Here is a 20,830-nt window from a genome sequence, read left to right as displayed (position 1 = left end):
CAGCATGATGATGGATGGGTGGCTTTGCTGTAGATCTAGAAAATCCAGGCGGTGGGAGACTGCAGCAGTCCATTCACTCCCCATGCCAATGGATTCAGGGTATGTCATGGAGGAATATACTGGCCTGAGACAAGGAGTTGGGGAGGGGTTGGGATGTTCTACTCGTGCCACCTGGCAAGCCGTCCTACAGAGTAGCCACTTTTGGGGACCAACACAGCCAAGAAAAGCCATGTTCCACTGCCAGGGAAGTGCATTCCTCAGACAATGATGCATTGATTACTGACTGATCAATTCTACCTCATTGATTATAACTCACAAATCAGGAGGTTTGCTTTTAACATGAGATGCATCCTTGTACCATGGCAAAGGTCACCCTGTTATTACAGTAAAAATTAAAGTAAACAAGTCTGAGCTGCTTCCAGTTACTCTCTACTGAAATGAGCCAGCCATTTGTCCATTGACCTTCAGATGATCTCACCTCCTGCCATATTTAAAAGAGCTGGTTAAATACAGCACAATATTATAATAAAGACAATAAATATTAAAATAAGTTATCAGTCAAATAAATATACCACTTGGTTAGCGTTTGACCAGCTCTCACACTGAATCACACCACTGGTCCACCAAGTTCAGAGACCCGCCTTCAATGATGACCAATGTCTGATGCTTACAAGGAAGGCAAAAATACACCTAATTGTGCTATATAGTTGGCAAGAGAAAAACCTCCTTCCTGACCCTCTGCAGCAGTCAGCCTAGGCCCTGAATCATGAAGTTTGATCTCCCTTATCATCAGTAGCACAGGAATTTTCTGGCCTAATATTTTTCACAAGGTGGTCTGGTTTCCAGAGACACAAAATGTTCTTTGGGAAAATGTGGATTTGAATGAATTTTTTTTTTGTTTTATTTTCCACCCAAAAAAATCCCTTCACCTCTACCTGAGCCACCATGAAGAGACACATTCTAAACTATGCACCAGTCATGCCAGGCAGCCGGTACTTCCCATGATGGACTGGCCTCTCTGAGTGGCCAGGATGCAGCATGGGAGGCGTAACATGGCAGAACAGTCCAGCCCTTAGAGGAGAATGGGGGCACGAGGCACCATGGTTCAGGTGGATCCAGACTGAAGTTGAACGGATCCAAAATTAAATGTTTCAAGTTGGGTTGAGAAACTAAAAATGTGATGTTTCAATCTGGGAATCTCAAAATGTCTCATTTTGATTGAAATGCTTTGAGGTTTCTGTATCCGATATTTTACGGAACTTTTTGTTCCAACATGGTGACAGGACCACTGAGGTCACAAGGGAGTTTACATGGGAAGAAGGCAGTAACGTGAGCTGCAGAGGAGTATGGAATGAAGGCTGTGCCAGGAACTGATGCGGGCGCTGTGGAAGCAAGAGCGTGGTAAGGAACAGGGGCAGGAGAAAGAGGGACTACAGTCTGAAGCAGGAAGGGACTACAGTATAAAGAGGTGGCATTTCCTTTCCTGAGGGTTAATAACTACAAAGAGGAATACCTTCCTACGGCAGTTGCTTAGGGGAAGCCTCTCCATTTGTCTGTCTGCATTTCAGACTGAATTTACCAAGAGAAAGAGTCTCTCACGTTGAGAAGGGCTCCCCCCAAAGAGTTCCAACACAGAGGGCAGGCCAAAAATTCTGAGAGGCTGACGACAGGGTAGAGGCCCCACGGTGTACCTATATTAAAAGAGTTAAGGTTTTCAAAGATCCCCCAATAGGTCTATGAGATGTTTATCTCTGGCTTCCAGGGGCTAATACTATTGTAACTTAGGACTCTGGGACAACACAGTGTGTGCATGGTGGGGAGAGGAGGGGAAAATCCAGAGCTACCAGCACCATGTTGTGAGGCTGCCTATAAACAAAGCAGCAGCGTGCATGCAAGACCTTGCATTGAGCTTGTGAGAACAGCAGGGACAGCAACTTTCTAAGATGCCTTGGGAAGACCAGTGCTGTTAGGGGTGGGTGCCTATGCATATCTGGCACGACAGGATGCAAGATTAGGTGTAGGTTGCAGCAAGGACCAGTATCACGTGCTAGGGCAGAGCTGATGTCAGGATTCATCAGTGTAATATATAAGAGCAGTGGTCCTTAATGTAACTTTTCACCTTTCGACCTTCTCTGTGCCCCTCGCTCCACCCTCTCTGGCTTTTTTTTTTTTTAAATAACTAATTTAACATGTGTTCTGAACATTTGTCATTGACATGACCGAGGTAGGGGCAGCACTTCAGGGAGATGATGTAAATGAGCCCGCAACGGCAGACAGGTGGCGCCAGCAGCAAGGATGTCCGTTCCAGTGCATGGGAGGACTAAGGAATAAGGAAAATGGAGAGCAGCTCCACTCTTTCCCACCTGGTTACCCCTAATTCGCTCACCTAGTGACCCCTACGCCACCCTCAATCATACATAAAGTCCCCCACCCACCTTCCAGCACCACCCTGGGTGGATTTGTCTTTTGTTCCTCCTTTTTCTTGTTCTCATTTTTCCTGACTATGTTCTCTCGTCTAAAAATGTAGAAGAAAGGCAGAGATGCCCATTGGGAACTAAGCTTTTATAGCAGGTTTATTTCCAAGAGACACTCTCCAAACAGAATAATTCTTGGTTTAAATCCTTATCCACTAAATACCACCACATAATTCCCAAAGAGGAAAATTAAGGATTTGTTAGGAATTTATAATCTGCTATTCCAGAGATCCTGTGATTTTTATATTTTTTCCTGTCCTAGAGATTCTGTGATTTTTATATTTTTTATAAAATGTATATATATTTAAAGCCACATAATCATATACCAGTCAAGGAATCAGCTACTAAAAAAGTTATTTTAAAAAAAAAAAACACTGCCTTCTCCATTCCACAAAGCAGGCCTGTCTAATGAAACGCTGAGGGAATACTGAATTAATATTTTATAAGTGTTGATAAAGATTTGAGAGTGCTTCAGTTACTCAGTAAGTATTCTCTCTCGGGCCCCCGATAGTTTAGTTTAATGAGTGTCTGAGAAGCTGTGGTAAGCAATGATAAAGTGTGAGGAAATCCCTACTTTCCTGTACTACTGAGCCACTCACCAAATTGAAAAGATCTTTGTCCTCAATATTTCACTTAGGCTCAGAGTTTATACTCTGAATAAATGGTAATGGCTCCCTATTAACTTCTAGGATGGTAGTGCTTTCAGGCTAACTCCACACTGGCCTTTGACACTGTAGCTAGCCACATTTTTATTATAGTGGAGAACAAACATTTGATGCTGAGATTCAAACCATGGAGCTGTACAGAATATTCACACTGAACCTCAAATGCAGACAGCTTGAGCCTCGATACCTGGATTTGAAAGTCTCTCTGGAAGTCAATTAAGTCAAAGAGGGAGGGAGCACAGATTGGTGAGAGAAAATGAAGGAGAGGAGTTTGATGTCAGATTTATAACCAAACACACATACACACACAGGTCATTTGACTTTGAGACTGTTCGAACCAAACTTAGTTAAGATAGCAAACCCTTTCACAAAAGCCACATGGGTCTAATTTGAGAAACATGCAGCCCAGATGTAAAGAGAAAGATCACTCATCTACAGCAAGTGAAAAGGTGACAGCTACACAAAACTCAGCTGCTTCACTCAAAGGGCATATGAGAATATTTTGATATGCATGAGTTTGCATCTCATGTTTCACTGTGTTTTGGATTAGAAAAATGCAAAACCTTAAAAAAATAAATTTAGTTGCAACCTGGTTTTGTATGAAGATTAGAACACAAACCCATCAGCTGTCTTACTTTCACTTGAAATTTCAGCCCACATTAGCAACTCTTTGGATGAACAAAGAGAGAGCTTTAACTTTGCACCAACACAAGAAACTACAAATTTCAACCACAGTGAATAAATAAGTCAGCATTTCAAAGAATTGCAAGAATTCTGTTTCCCTACTGAATATAAAAACAAATTTTACATCTCAAAATACTGAGCCATTTGGGATTACAAACTCCGTTGCTTTAAAAATAATTACTAGAACAACTAGATCTTAGGCTCTCTTATTTCCATACCTGAAGTTGGCTAAGGAAAATTATTTTATCAACTTCATAATTGGGTTTGCAGAGCTAATTATAAGTAGAATGTAGTATTAAATTGGTCAGATGTCATATCAATGGAACACTTAAAGAGTTAAAAATGATGTATAAATGTTACAAGCACATTATAGCCACACTGTGTGTTATAGATGGCTTTAAACATCAGCAAGTGTTGTAAAACTAACAATTGATTAAACATTATTAAAACATCTTAATTTATTAATCCTTTATAAACTATTTACAAATGCAACCTTGAGATACAGTGTGATTTTTCAATCAAATGTAATTGTGCTGAAAAATAAAAACTAGCCAGAACCAGATCATAAATAAAAAATTTATATGGAATTCCAGTACAAATACCCATGGCTTAAAGCCACAGAATTTTTAGTATAAAAAGTAATTTTGCATAACATTTCCATGAAAAAGCCATGTAACAAAAAATGTTGTCCAACAGAGTAATTATAGTCGAAGGTTTACACAGATTTTATTTCACTTGAAACTTTATCGGAAGCATAAGTAAAAAAGGCAAAGCTTCATTTGTGCCCTCTTTAGAAATGTAGCCTTAACATTTCAAGACTGACTTACTGGTTTGTGGATGCCTCATTTTTTGGAGGCTCTTGTTGAGACACTTTCAGGACATGATTGCCAGAACATGTTGAGCACCAGCCTCTGAAAAGTGAGTCTCTAAATTGGAAATCCAAAATCTCTAGTCACCCTTCAAAAGTCTGCACTCCCCGTCAGCAGATCTTACCAGAGTTAACGGTGCTACAGTTACTCAAACCATTTCAGTCAATTGTGTGAACATCAGCCTCTTTTCAAAGACATTTTGTCTATATTCCAAATGCAAGGACAAATGCTACTTCTGTAAAGTGAATCAAAACAGAGGATGGAGGTGATGAGATGACACACAGTCTTCTCAGTTGGCACAAATGAGAGGTATTAATCCTTTAAATAACCCAGAAACACAGACGATGCTAAAATTGCAAGTCTAATACTGATGTAAACATTTCAGTACTACACTAACATGTCTTAAGGTTAAGAAGACATTTTTCAGTGAAAAGGTACACGCCTTCCATATATTATTCAAGACCAACACTGCTATTATTGCACGGTTACCACATTATTCATTAAGGAGAAACCTGCCTTTTATAATGCCCTTTAATACCACCTGTTACTTAAGCCGAAGAAAGAAAAGGAGTACTTGTGGCACCTTAGAGACTAACCAATTTATTTGAGCATGAGCTTTCGTGAGCTTCAGCTCACTTCATCGGATGCATACCGTGGAAACTGCCGAAGAGTAGATTTCCTCCACAAGCCAAGAGTTACTACTGTTTTGCTGCAAGTCTATTTGACAAAGAAAAATGACAATCTTAAAGCTGAGGTGTTATTAATGTCTGCACAGCACTTTGAGAAGTGTTCCATAAATACAATAATCAGACCCACTGTATTTCAACTCCATTTGCAGTACAAGAGATCAACTGTCAAACCAAAGCTAGCGCTAATCTTCCTTATTAGCGGGAATATGGAAATAAAGGGGCCACCATCTACGGGGTCTGATGTTTGAAACACCTTAAAATGAATGTTTCATCACTCAAACAATGTCAGATTCACAAAAAACATAACTGGGGGGGAGATGAACAGCTGCCATTTGGTATGTGCCTAAAGGTTTGCTGTTCTGGCACGAGTCCCACTTGCTTGTGTCCCTTCATCTACAGAGATTTCATGTCTTCTTTAGACCGGTTTTCACTGAATGCTTTCTACAGCCCGAACCTGAAACATGTGACATGCTCCTTGACTTGAATGGGAGTTACTTGAACATAAGGGACTGCAGAAATTTGTTTATGTCATTAAAGTTTTGTTGTTTCTCAGGACATCTTGTAATCCCTGCATCTTGTACGGCAATAAGCTTGTTATATAATTTGTTAAGATCTCTTAGTTAATGGAGACAGAGGTGTACCTCTTTGCAAGATTAACAGATTTTTCAACACCAGCATGTCAAGATTTTCAAAAACAGGTGCCTACAAAGTTACTCCACACTTAATTCTTAGGCACCTAAACGAGAGGAAGGTTTTTTTAAAGGCTATACACCTAGCATCTTGTACTGAAGTAACTGGGAGGTTCTAGATACTCTGTACTTTTGAAAATTAGGCCTCTAATTTAGATGCCTCAAGATGACTTTCTGAGGCCAACTTTAAGCTCTTATTTTTTAAAAATCTTTGCCATCACTTTTTGACATTTTTAATATGGATGTTTCTCTCCCTCCAAATCTTTTTGGAGCAACTCAAGACTCTATTCTGTAGGGAACACCCTTTTCTTTTTATATAGCACAAGTCAACGTTTTCAATTACTTCATGATGGACACAATCCCCTATATTTTCAGGTCAAGCAGAGTTTTAAATCCATGACTCATTGAAGATGTCATCAACTTGAAACTTAGTCAGGTCACTGAAGATATGACCCTTGGTCTGCTTGTCCTAGCCAGTTTTGGTGATTTTAATATTTCATTTTCCTATTCTTAAAATATTTTCCCCTCTCGCTGTATGATTTACCGACACAAACAAGGAAAACTGACTATAGAGGAAATTGTGAAATGGAGTATACACAGCTCTGTTAAAAGCACAGCCATGGTTTCTCTCCCCCCCAATCTCTTCCATTTACAGTAATCTTGCAACAGATGTAGGCAAAAATTAATTTTTTATATTGACTGTATCGCTTTAAAGACAATGGGCCTCAGCTACACAGCTGAAGCCCTTAGCACCACTTCTGAAAGTTTAGGGGACTGTGTCCAGGCAAGCCAAGCCATCTGCTCTCATTTTAGTGCACTGCAACAATTTCATTTCCATCATTTCTATTTCAGAATTTTCTCTGCATCTATTTTCTCTGCATCCAGAGGGCTGGAGAAAAGAGTCTAATCTTCATGGCTGTATGAACAGTCTAAATATCTGAGTATATGCAGAAGTACTGCCCCAATTCTGATCTCCTTTATGCTCAAGAGCTCAGTGAAGTTACACCTCTTTACACTTAGACAACAGACCAGAATCAGGCCCTATGACTGCAGGATTTATACTAGATTAGCAAATGTTGTACATTTGGAAACATTTAAAGAACAGTGAGACACAGTAAGTTAGATTGCTTTCTGCTAAATAAAATTTTCACATTAACAGTAAAACAATTCCCAAGACAGATGTAAACTGACCCTGTCAAGACTGATTGTCTCCAAGAAATCACCTTTGTGCACTGGTAATATCCCTTTTCTCACACAAGGGGGCAACCATCTTAATCTCACAGAACACTCCTTTTTCTCACAAAAGGAAATGAAGAGACTGATGCTAGATGGCCAGGTTTACGCAACATGGTCATTAAATATGCAATACAAAAGATGTAAACAACCTTTCTGCTTCTTATTATGCAATCTGGATCAGCATGCTGCCAAAGTGGGAATGTACACGATTATCCTTTAGATATTCATTCACGTAATGGGATGTGGTTATTAAAAAAAATTCTTAATATAAGTCATGCTAACTAGAATGAATAAAATGCTGATCTCTTGAATAAACTCGACAGCATGGGGTGTTGTCAGCAGATTAGCTAATGAGCCGTTTCCACTTTATGCAGTTCAAAAGATGCATCTGAATGTAGACAAGACAGCAGTGTAACCAAAAACTATTTCTTTCATTTCCTGATGTGTTTTTCCCACTACTTCCGTCATTAAAGCCAGTACACTGGAGGTGAAACCATAAGTGGTTTTTCAGTTAATATTACTAAAGCAGTTCTGACTGCCAACTACTGTGAGCTGGGAACAGCAAAAAAAAAAAAAAAATACTGCAGTTCTCCGCATATGACTAGCTTGTATTGGTAAGAAATATGGCATTTTACTGTTTTAGACACAAATACTTCTCACTGCAACATCTTAAAGGAAAAAGGTTACACTTTGGTAAAAATTCCTTGTTCTCACTAAATCATTTCCCTTCCAGCCTCTGAGATTCCAAACATGCCATTTCAAGCATCTAGTTGTCTATGTTCCATAGCCCAAGGTTTTTTGATGATTTTAAATTATTAAAATCACCAGCTGACTTGTGCACTATGCCTTTGAATAATCAACAGTTGAGAAGCTTTGGGTGCACTTCAAGCATAGAATAAAACTAGTTTCTGTTATAAAATTATGGTATAGTTTCAAAATAACTTCAGCAGAAAAAAACGAGAAAAAAAGCAACATAATGAAGGTGCTTCAGTTGAGTTGATGAAAGCAAAACCACTAAACACAAAGCTGTTTTAATGGAAGACAATTAAGGTGCCTCTGTCTGCTGTTTTATGATGTGCCTGATATTCTTATGGCATTTAAGGAACATATTCAGAGAGAAAGAAAAGGAAGTCAAGAGTCCTGCTAAGCTACTTCTTGTTAATGCAGGTTTGTGAATTCAGATTCTCTTGCCTCATCTTGCTTTGAGCAGTGTCTATAAAAGAGCACAAGCATGAACAACAAGCATCTCATTACCAAGTCTTTCATCCCATTGGTCACGTCCCCCTACCCCTTAAGTCTCTAAGCAGACCAAATTATACTTATGATTTTGATTGTCATGCCCAACGTAATATATAAAGGCGTGCTTATAAAAATGAAAATCTATGAGCAAACATTGGCTTAGAAAAAGGAAAGAAGAAAGAAGCCAGCTGATGCAGAGCAGAGGTTTCGCTTTACATAAACACAAACTACAAATCAAGTGTTTGGCTTCAGCTGCAGACCAGAAGGGCCCCAAATATTTCTTTGGTCCGAGTCGATGGAAAACACCAAGAAAACTATAGTCCATTGTCAGCCATCTGGCTTTTACGTTGCCTTACTGAGCTTTGGGTCTCTGAATCAGATGGAGGTTGTTCACAGATGTCTTCTGTCTCTTCTGTCCCTGATCCTTCATCAACGGCAGAATCGTCTTCTGAGCCATTCTCACTTGAATTGGCCTCTTCACTTGATCTGGCTCCATCTTCCCCATCTGAAATGTCCTTCTTTTCCTCTGCAGCCTCTTCTAACTCATTTGCTGATAACTCTTCAGCTTCTTCCACCTCTTCTACTGCTGTAAGCTCTGCATTCTCCTTTTCAATCCACTCTACTGAAACAAAATAAAGATTGAAAATGTTTAAATCATAGGGCAAGTCATCTGCTGAAGCCTCTTTTCTTGTTACCACACTATCACAAGAGTACAAAAATTACAAAATATGCTTTGTGAAAAGATCCTTGGTGTAATTCTAATGTAGCATCATCATCATCTCATTTTATTACTTTACTCTGTTTCTCTGTACTCTCAAACCTAGGTATAACTTCCACCCCCTTATAATTTGTCTGTTACTATTAGGAAAATATTTGTTTTCATTTTGTTCCTAATGGATTACAAGTTAACAGTAGCTCAATTTTATTTAGTTCCTTGAATGTCCACCGTCATCCTACAAGCATTAGCTGGAACATAAGCAACTCTGGGAATGCTTTTTGTTAGGTAATTGTAGCTATAGAGCCAATCTAGCAAACACAAAAAGCACATATTTGTGTAAATCTGTCATAAATATACTGTTCCCATTGTTTCTCAGAGTGATGGATGGCTTCATATTACATGAAGTATATTCTCCACAACTTTTAAATGTGGCCAGAGTGGGACCTAATTACTTAGCAGTATCACTTTAAATGATGCATTTGAGACACTCAGTTCATTATTTTCAATACTACTGAACCAAACCCAAAAACCTACCAGCAAACATTACAGAGATATTTATGATTCCATAAATCACATACATATATACAAATCAAATTTCTTTACCTCCAGGTATCAGTACAACTATGTCAAGATAAGATTCGTGGAATATGGTGTTCCAGAATCAAACCTAAACCTAGACACCATTAAATGATTAAATATTCACTGGGGACTGAGATTTTTGCTTTGTGCTCACTGCTACCACCATTACTTTTGTAGAGTGGAACCTTACTATAAGAATCTTCACACTGACAAGGTGGCAGGACTGTCTCCTTTATAAATCATATACAGTAGATTCCGCATATTAGCAACCCCGCTGGTTGCCAGCAAGAAGTTGCTTTTATCTGGCATTTGTCAATAAGTGGAAGGCAGGTTTGCAAGGCTGCAACCAGGGAAGCAGAGGGGAGAGGGGCTGCATTCCAGATGCTGCGGCCTTCTACAGGGAGCAGGGTGTGCTGCAGGCCCACAGTACTGCACAGTACCTCCCCCTGCACTCTCTGGGGATGGGGGTCTGCACATCCCAGCACTTCCTTCCCTGGGCACAGCCCTCCAGCAAGACACAGCCCAGAGAGCCCAGGGAGAGGTACCATGCAGCAGCCCCCCTGCGTGCTACTGCCCTGCCCGCAGCCTCCCTCCCTCCCAGCTCACAGACCCTTACCACCTGTGGGGTCCCAGTGCACAGGCAAGTTTGTGGGGCTGAAGCCAGGAATGACATGTCCCAGCACTTCCTTCCCTGGCGGCAGCCCTTAATAAGCAGCATGCCCATTGCCAATATCCAAATCCCATTAACACAGAAGTCATTGGGACAGGATTGGTTCCCAGCAAAATATTACTATTAACCAGATATCAATATCTGGGCTGCTATTAAGCAGAATCTACTGTATAAAAGTTTCTAAACCTTTCCAAAGGGCAGTTTCAACCCTCAGCTGCACATATTGCTTTCCATTAAAGTAATGGAGCGTTCTAAATATACTGGAGGGGATAATTCGGCCTTAAATGTGCTGAGACTACAGACAAAGATAATGAAATAATATTAGATTATTAAAGGTGCACTTTGTGCCATAAGAGGCAGCTTGGTCTACGGGATTGTCCCAGGGACTTGGGAGCCAGAAACTCCTGAGTTCTCATCATACGCTGCCATGGACTCACTCTATGCCTTTCAGAAAATCTTACACAGCAAATCTGCACCAAGTATGTCTTGAGGTACATCTGCCTCCTTTGCAGACCCAGTCAATCAATCAATCAATCAATCTTCTCGTTCTATTTTAGCAGCAACGATTGAGATGAACTCTACTAAGCAAGTGTCAGCTAAAATATTTAGTTCTGGTACTGAGGTAAGAGGCAGAAAACTTCCCAACTTGCAAGCGGGGCACACTGGATACGGAAGTAATTAATTACTATAAAACTGCATCACGCCAACTATTTTACATCTTTGGTGACTTTAAGCATCACAATACCCACTCTTGCAGACCGTATGTGAACGTAACTTCCACTTAAGTGTTGCAGAGGGAGGTTCATTTGGGTCCAAAGTGCAGTCTGTGTAATGTCTGCCTATATACAGAATGTGCATTAGAAAAATCCTGTCAGAGAGCAAGACTGCTTGTACCTTTAAATTAGACCAGTGGTTCCCAAACTGGGGTTCGCAGAATGTTACAGGGGGTTCGCCAGAAAAATTTCACTAATGGAGGCCAGAGGACCCCGGACATTGGAGGCAGCAGGTGGGACCTAGTTGCAGAGCAGTGAGCCCGAGCCCCAGGGAGAGTGGGGCCAGGCATCTGGGGCTGGCAGCCCAAGCCTCAGCGGAACCTGCAGCCCAAGCTCAGTGGAGCTCAGTTGACCAGGGCGGTCAACGGGGTCCAGCAGCAGGAGCCCCATGGAGTGCGGAGGAAATTTAAACTTAAATCCCCGGAAATATTCATTTTTAGGAGTGGGTTCATAAGATTTCACAATTTAGTGAAAGGGGTTTAGCAGGCTGCTAAAGTTTGGGAACCACTGAATTAGACAATTTTGTGGATAAGCATAAAACTGGGAATCAGGAGAACCATTTCTACTTCTGGCTCTAACATGGATTTCCTGATTGACTTGGGATGTTTTTTAGCCTCAGTTCGTGTGCCTGTAAAATGGGACTACTACTACTACTTTTTCTAATAAGGCTGTTACAAGGCTAAACTCTTTGGTGTTTATAGAGTGCTTTGAGTTCCTCAGATGGAAGGACATGAAATCATAGTGTTGTTTACAACAGTAAATACAGACCCTTCTCAGACATGCATGAAGGAATTGCCTGTACTCAGAATTAGTCAGTTGCCATCAATGAATCTTAGAGGAAAGTTTTATCATGAAAAAAAATGTACATTAGTAGGCATAAATCTTTCCAAAAATAGAATATCCAAGCATGTCGAGTGCTTACCGGATGCTTCTTCTCTGTACCTAGCCTTGGAAGGGCAAAGGCAGTCTGCAAGCAAAACCAATATCTGAGTAGAAGAAGAAAAAGTGTAATTCAGTAACTTAACCAGTAGGAATTTCTTATCTCACAGCCCCTGCAATATATCAGTCCCTTTGCACCACTGAACTGGGTTTATGAGCTTACAGTAAATTTAACCGGTGACCGGGTAATAAGAAGACTTTTTGAAGAAGACAGTGCCATCCTAAGTCATTGCTGTACTGGTCCTCCACAGTGCAGGGGCCTAGTTCTAATGTTTTCTCCTATATAATTACTTACTTTTACATTACGAAAGGGGTCACACTTTGTATTAAGAATGTTTATAAAAGGTTAATAAATGATTAGACCATTTTAATAAACAGGTACTTTTTTACAATCACACCTTACCGTAATGGTCTATAACACATTCTATTCATATCTAACATGGTTAATAAATGATTAATACATGTTCTAAGCATTTATAAATATACCCTTAATATCAAGTAAAGGATTATTTCAGTATTTGGAATTTATATTACTCCGCATCTGTTCCTAACTAATATCTACACAAAAGTAAAGTGGCAAATGCAACAGATGAATTTCTTCAACAGATGAAAGCAGAGAAAAACAACAATGGCAGTGGACAGGCTCAGATAGGTTTAACAGCTATCATAAGCGGAATCACAGTCAGAAAGGAATTACTACTTTCAAATAATTCTATGGGTCATTTTCCTCTTCTCCTATCCTACAATAAGAATTCCAATAGCCTCACTTACCAAGAAGCAGAGGACAAAAAACAACCAGTGACTGGCAGTATAAATATCCACGCTTAAGCCCCTTGCCTTAATTTATAAAGAGGACAAAGCCTGGGAAACATTAATACTAAATACACAAAAATGGAGGAAGCAGAATAGGAGATGGTGCTGACAAAGTTACTAGCTTTCCACTGCTGTATGCTCAGCTTCTCTCATCCTACAATAATTCCAGTACAAGCAAGTAGACAGTACAACCAATGCAAAAAATGAGTTAGTCTAACCCTAAACAGCAACCTAGAAAAACTACAACCTCACAGGACAACAGCAGGTCAGGCTGTCACAATAAAGTACTGAACAGAGAACTACACAACAGACATGTCTGTATCCAGCTTTGAAGCGGAACCCCCCTTCCTAAAAACCATCATTCTTTTTGAGTATCTATTAATAGGTCTTCTATCCACTGAACAGTGGTCTTTACAAAGCTGACTGAAAACAACATTTTTTTCCATGCAACAGAATTTTAGAGACTTACAGAGAAGCTTTATCCAATTTGATTGTCTCCTTAACATCTAAGCTATAGAATTTCTTCTGGGAACTAAAGTAAATAGTTCAGATAGAAATAGAAAACTCATGTGCTGCCAACATTGAGATGAAAAGTGTGCAAGAAACCAACACTGAGATGAAAAGTGTGCAAGAAACCGGAGGTTTATTCAAAACACTTGTAGGTGAGGTGGACCAATATCTCCTCTCTTCCAATAGAGAGCACAACTTAAATAGAGCTGGACAGGAAATGACCTTCCTGTCCCAAGAAAACTTGGTATTTCAAAAACATTTTCGTGTCCCATATCAGGACAGTCAAAATCTCAAATGTTTGCGAACTGATAATCTAGAAAAATATCAGTTTTGATCAATCTAAACATTTTGTTTCCACAATTTGGAAATGTTTTCTTTAGATTTTGACGTGTTAAAAACGTTTTATTGTATATTAACTTGCATATGGAAATAAGTCATGTCAAACCAAAAAAGCAGCCTTTTCATTTAGAAAATGCCAAATAGGACATTTTGACAATGCTGAAACTTCGCAAAAAAAAATGTGACATGGGAAATTCATCAAAATTAACTTTCCACTGAAGAGTTTGGGTTTTGCCAAATCTGCGTAACAACAGAAAAACGTTCTGTGGAAAAATTCGTGACCAGCTCTACTGAAGAAGGCTATTTGGGCAGAAAGAAAATGAAAGGCTGCCTTTACCAGAGTCTTAAAACAACAACCCATAAAATACCACGTTTAAACGTAAAGTTGGTCCCACTGAGGGAAAATAAGTGTGCTTACTGCGCAAATCATTAAGTTCTGGAGAAAAAAACAAAACAGGAAAGTGATATGAACAAAAAGGCACATTCCTCAATGAAGTACCAAACAGCAGAAACAGTAGCTGTGAACTATTAGCATAGGGGTGGCCAACCTGGGGCTCCGGAGCCCCATGCGGCTCTTCAGAAGTTACTATGCAGCTCCTTGTCCAGGCACCGACTCTGGGGCTGGAGCTACAGGTGCCAACTTCCCAATGTGCTGGGGGGTGCTCACTGCTCAACCCCCGGCTCTGCCCCCATTCCACCCCTTCCTGCCCCCTCCCCTGAGCCTGCAGTACCCTCGCTTCTCCCCCCTAGAACCTCCTGCATGCCACAAAACAGCTGATCAGGAGGCGCAGGGAAAGAGGCGCTCATCGGCCTGGTGGGTGGGAGGCGCTGACATGGGGCTGCTGACGTATTACTGTGGCTCTTTGGCAATGTACACTGGTAAATTCTGGCTCCTTCTCAGGCTCAGGTTGGCCACCCCTTTATTAGTGATAAGCCCAAGATGCTCGGGGTGCATCTACACCACATGACAATATCAAAAGACACCTGCATCACATCTACCTGAGTGCTTACATTATTAACACCAGTGCAGAAAAATGGGTAAGAAATTACCTAGAGTAGACAGGCCTTTAAATGCTGTTAAAACAAAAATCAAGAACTTGTTGAAAAAGCAAACCTTAAACCTTAAAAAAAGAGAGTAAAATTTTCAAGGGCACCTAAGTGACTTAGGAGACTAAGTCCTACTGACTTCCAGCGAGACTAAGGGTCCTCAATTACTTATGGTCAAATTTTTAAAGGCACCAAAGTGGATCAGTGCTATTAGCAGACATCTGGACACTTCAGGCAAGAAATCTTCATTCAAAGAATGAAATGTGTGCATGTGTAGATAGAAACACAATGCATTGGCAAATCTACAGGCCTTACTCCTGAGGGAATTCTGCACCAAAAGATTTAAAATTCTGCAAATTTTATTTGTCAATAAATAAATGTGGCTCCAGCATGGCAGTGGGGAGCACATGCCACTACTGAGGAGGAGATCACCCTGAAGCCCTCACCTGCCCTGTTACAAGGACTCGGCAGTGAGGTTGCACCTGTCCCTGATACAGTGCAAGGGCTGGGCCTGCCCTAGAAACACCCCGGGGCGCCAGGTGTGGGTGGGCAGGCTCAGCCCAGCAGGATCCAAGTATAGAGGGGCTTAGTGTGGGGGGATCCAGATGTGGTGTGAGGGGTTACTGTGTGAGGCAATCTGGGTGTGAGCGACACAGTGGGAGATCTGGATGCGCAGCGGCTCGTTGGGGGGTACCAGGTGAAGGTGGCTGGGACTCGGGGGAGGGGGGGTGGGGGGGGCTGTGTGGGGGCTCCAGGTGCTGGGGAATTGGGGCTTGATGGGGTAGAGGTCCAGGTGCAGCTGGTTCGGGATCAGTGGGGTGGGAGTCTGGGTGTGAGGGGCTCGTCGGAGGAGTTCAGGTGTAGGGCTTGTCAGGGTGAGGGTTCAATGGGCCTGCTTAACGGGGAGCTCCAGCTGCTACTGTGGGGTTGCCGCATGCCGGGATCCCACTTCCCTTATCCCCGTTTTCCCTCCATCTCCCTGCCCTCACTCCCATATTCCCCTCCCCTGCCATATTTCATCCCCCTTCCTTCCCACCCCCTCGCCCCCCCCCCCCACGTTACCCAGCCCCACCACGGGCACTCACTGTTGCACAGAATAGAAAACAGGAAGGCTCCCAGCACAGAATGGGACCACGACTGGCACTAGATCCAGGAGGCAGCATTCAGCTGCAGAGCCAGCGGAGCCCAGACACAGACTCCTTTGGATGAGCAGCTCTGTGCTAGTGGAATGAGGGGGGGCAGTGGCATGTGCCCCCTCCCTTGCCTCGCCTCTGTTTGGAGCGGGGCAGTCCCCGCAAAAAAACTGCGCCCATCCCCGGGCGGCTTCCCTGCTATTTTCTGCAGGGAAAGGCAGGAAATCTACGGGAGAGGGGAGGACATTTTCTGTAGGCATGTAGTCCCGCAGAATCCCCCCAGGAGTAACTGGCGCATTGGTATAAGCTATAGCAGCGTGACTATTCCATTTGCCTGTTACATGGTGCACCACTGTCATCCAGCAAAAGAATCTAATGGACATATGAGCTTCAGAGCTGGAAGAGGGACTGAAGACGCAAAAACTCGTGATCTCAGGAGATGAAGGTCCTGCGTGAATCAAGCCACATTTCCACTGACAAGGTAACAATCATATCAGCCTGTAATTTGTCAACTCCCTCAATAACTTCTTTCAGTTGCTTTTTGCAGTGTTGTCATCACTGTGTTAGGTGACAACAACACTGATACTACAAAGACAAGGTGGGTGAGGTAATCTCTTTTATTGGACCAACTTCTGTTGGTGAAAGAGACCAGCTTTCAAGGTACACAGAGCTCTTCTTCAGGTCTTCAGTTGCTTTTGTAAGTTCATTGCTTCTCTGTAGAGATGCGAGGTGTAAAATGCAGGTTATGTTTTCATCAAAGACCTCCTCATGTTCAGTACATATTTATGGGAACGGGATGCAAGCAGACAACTTCCTGAGATTCCTGTCCCTGAGAAGTTGCGGTATTTATCCTCCTCGTTCAGTAAGCCAACAATGGGTGGTCAAAGACTCTTCTAACTTCCACAGTGTGCTGTGGAGGGCAGTGTTTAATGTTATTTTTTCCTCTAAGAGGTTTGAGTAGCATGCTGAACACACTAAAAGTTTAGGTTGCTTGCATCATAGAAGTGACCTACTTTCTCATTTTCTTTTTGTTGTGTGAGCAAAGACCTCCTTATACTTCTCTGCATTCCTGGGTTACAGTCAGCAATTTGGATGCAATATTCTGCAAGTTACTTTTCAGACTCAGAATAAATACCAGTAAGTAGGAACATATTTTTCCATTTAACCACCATCTTACAATAATGCCATGTTGATTAATTTAATCCTTTAATTTTCCCTTTATTGCTTCACTAGCAGTATCTAACATTGGATTTACAAGCTTAAATCTGTCTCGAGAAGTACATCCAGTAAGAAACACTTCAGTTATGTCTTTAAATTACTCGTTTTGTGCTACACTGAAGGCCAAGTTAGCAGATACGACGGTTGCAACATTTTTATCAAATTCACTGCTTTGCCACGCAGTTTTTGAGACAATTGCTAATTGTTCTTTGCTATTTTTGGATGGCAAACGTGCACTGAGAAGGCTCCTGAATGATGCTGATGCACCGCTGAAAGGCATCGAGAACTTAATTATTGTGGCTACACTGCAAGGGCAATGGCCTATTCGCCTCAGACAAAATTTCAAGTGCAACATCAATGGAGTTTCCCACAATCAAATCATTGCAGCGCTTTCTCAGTAATTATGTCAGGAAGTTTTCTGGAGGGAGAAGAGATGTAAGGTTAGTATACAAGGCAAGCCATGTGTCCAAGCCTACAGTGAATCTCAGCATGAGACTTTAATCCATGTTCCATGAAAGGAACACGAACAGTAGGGTCATGACTCAGACGGTTGTCTTCTTTTTGCTGGGAACCTGCAGCGTAAGTGGTGATTCCCAAGCTAAATGTTTTTAACCTCTTTTTCCCCCTCATCTTCTTCCTTTATCTAAACGATCTCTTTTTCCCCCTCTGAAGACTCACATTTGTTCGACGTTGAGGAATGAGTGAGAATTCCATGTTTTCATTCTAAAGAAGCTAAAAAGTGCTGTAGGGAAGTGCTGCTGGAGCCAGGGTATTTATATGGACAGTTCCCTTCCTCCTGCTTCCTTTGTGTAGGGCACGTTGAAATGGCTTAGGCTAGGAGAAAAGGAAACGTCCAACAAATAAGCGAGGCTCTTTACAGCAAAGAGCTGACGTAGGGGGTGTTATTTATTTGCAAGGCCTATGAAGTGTTTCTATCCACTGGATAATTATCCAAGTTATTTTTGCATAGAATATTTTCACCTCCTGCTATGGCTTTTTGTTTTGTTTTTTTACAAAAGGCTTTGCTGTCGGAGTAAGTTGTGACTTAAACTGCAAACACCATCTTATCACTTCTCAAAAAGTGCACCATGTAAGTGCTCAAACCAAAATTTATATATAAACAGTAGAAAAAGAAAAACAAGAAAATGGTACTATATATTTCAAGAAACAGATCTTCCAGTCAGTACAAAATACAGTTTTTCTAGAAGTAATGGCAAACAAATGATCCACCAGCTGAAACTTTTCACCTTCATCCATTTTTGGGTAATAAATGTATTCTGTTTCTTGCTAGCTGTGAATCTAATAAAAAACACCCATTTGATTCACATCCAGTTAGCAAGGGTACATTTACTACTTAAAAGAACACGCAGACATCTAAATGTAATAAAACTTATAATGCAGGACATTCATCTTTGCACAGGTTATACACTGGTGCCCACAATGTGCTGCATATATCGAAGGATAGAGAAACACACAATACATACTCCACTTCGATACAATTACAGCTCTGTTATAATTAAATTCTCAGAGCCCTTTATTCAATCCCAATCCCAGCAATCTGTGCTCAGGACCTAAGGGGAACGCCCAAAAGGTGGCTTTAAACCATCTCTTAGGCCAGTCAGGGGTCTAGTTCAGCCCCTGATGCTGCTTGGCAACCAGCACACAAAGCTTATTTTGCCAGTAGATCACTGGACTACAACAAAACTACAGCTATGCCTCCTACTCCAGCCATACTCTCCATGCCAGGGGCTGTGAGGTGAGTGTATGATGCTGGCCACACCATCTTGGGGAGGACAGGTGAATATTCAGTTGTCCAGTTAAAGCTGCTTTATATAGCCCCTTTCCAACGCTGAAGCAGTGCAAAGGCTTGTTGTATTACGTTAGATGGACTACATGAGCCAAAGGTGTAACATAACCTGGTCACTGTCTAACACTGAACAGTGTTAAACAAGGTTCAGGGTTTGGTATACAGAGACCGTGGCCTCCTTAGTACCATGGCAAACACACTATTAAAAATCTTTTTAACCTTTTATTAAAGATAAAGAAAAGAAGAAAAGGCAGTTAAAGCATTGGTCATGTAAAGTACTGAGTAAGGCTTTCATTTTAACAACATCCCTCGCTCCCTTTCCCTTTATCTGGAGAGGGTTTTTAGAAGAAAAAAAACCCCTTGTTTGACAGTCCCTTAGATGATACCAAAGTTGGTAAAGTAACTGTCTTTTTGGAGAAAAGCAAAGAAATTAGTTGAGACAAGGTGGAGCTGTTACTGTTAAAATCCAATCGCATTTCATCCTGATGTTGTTTGGGATTCAGCTGGAGCCAGCAGAGGTGGCAACGTCATCTGGGTTCCTCTCTGGCCTGGTCTGGGCAGGACCTCTCTCAGGATCAGGGTGATGAAGGCCTGGGGTCCCAGGAGATAGCCCAAAAGGGAATGTTGGGTGGAACAGCCCATCCCCTCATTCTTTTGTCCACTAATTAGGCCTTATAATCCAACACACCAATTTTGATTGATTAATTTTTCTGGTCTTACACTTTCTCATTTCCAGGCATGATCTTAACACAGTCCTTGAGTTATATCACTAGGCCTTTTTGTTTGGACTAATTCAGTCTGTCTTCCTTTTCCCACCAATATTTGTCATTATAGGCTAGTGTGACATCTTATGAACTTTCACGTAATTGTTAGTTCAGCTGTAAAAAGTAAGGAAAATGTGAATACCCAGTTAACACAAGAGGCTCCAGAATCTGGCCCTCAGCATACAGGTATGTTACCAATGTTGTACAAGTCTCTACTGTAAGTACTTTTTTCAGCAACTGTAGTTCTGTGACCATCTGGGGATTTCAGAATACTCTTGGGTGTCAGTTTTGCTCAGTGACAACAGATGGCAATGTCACAGATACTTGATTTTGATTCACCAACGGGGACTCAAACCAGGATGGAACACATGGACGAAACAGTGGGAAATTAAGTTTTAATATAGACTAAAATATCAAAACAGAGAAATTATGAACCACTGTTAAAAGCAAACATCTTCATACACAATGAAATTACAGAAAGCCTCTTTCAATCTGGGTTCCTTCCCCCCACAAAAGACCAAAAGTCAAACCTTGAAATTTAATGAATTATAACCTCACAGAGTGAATCAAAGTGACCTTATGCTTTCAGTATAACTAATCATTAGTATAAGACTATTTTTCACTGTTTCTGTTTTTTTAGCAACGGTATGGGTAGATATGGCACTTCAAGCACTACAATGCTACATATATCTCCATTCCACCTACCATACACAATCTTTTCCACAGTGACTGTGCTTTCAGAAAAACTGAATCAGATGGATATGTAAAAGATCAAAATATTTACCTGTAAACATGGAAACTTTCAATATAATGGTACATCTTGTGAAGTTATTTACTGCTACTTAATTTTAGTCAATTTAAAAGAATATTTTTACTCCATCTATGAAGATAAAGGTCAAATAAAACCTAACCTGATTGAACCAATGAGTCCTGATCCCTGCTTAAGATAATTACTGAAGCCAAAAGAAGGCTCTG

General features: G+C 41.2%; 1 protein-coding gene across 2 annotated transcripts in view; it reads right to left on the bottom strand.

Annotated features, from left to right (window-relative positions):
* Positions 1 to 4,385: 4,385 nt before the first annotated feature.
* TMX4 (thioredoxin related transmembrane protein 4) overlaps positions 4,386 to 20,830 on the bottom strand; it is a 58,119-nt gene continuing 41,674 nt past the window's right edge. Inside the window, exons 7-8 of one of the 2 annotated variants that reach the window (XM_073339669.1) lie at positions 12,208 to 12,271; positions 4,386 to 9,167 (exon numbers count right to left, since the gene is read on the bottom strand). In XM_073339669.1, coding sequence (XP_073195770.1) covers positions 8,860 to 9,167; positions 12,208 to 12,271 — 372 coding nt within the window. In that variant the 3' untranslated portion in view covers positions 4,386 to 8,859. The remainder of the gene's footprint in view (positions 9,168 to 12,207; positions 12,272 to 20,830) is intronic. The other variant, XM_073339670.1, reaches the window with a different exon arrangement.

The sequence above is a fragment of the Lepidochelys kempii genome, chromosome 3 (genome assembly GCF_965140265.1).
Source record: "Lepidochelys kempii isolate rLepKem1 chromosome 3, rLepKem1.hap2, whole genome shotgun sequence".
NCBI classification, from domain to species: Eukaryota; Metazoa; Chordata; order Testudines; family Cheloniidae; genus Lepidochelys; species Lepidochelys kempii.
The sequence above is the reverse complement of the archived record's forward strand: the minus strand, read 5'-3'. Positions and strand labels throughout refer to the sequence as shown.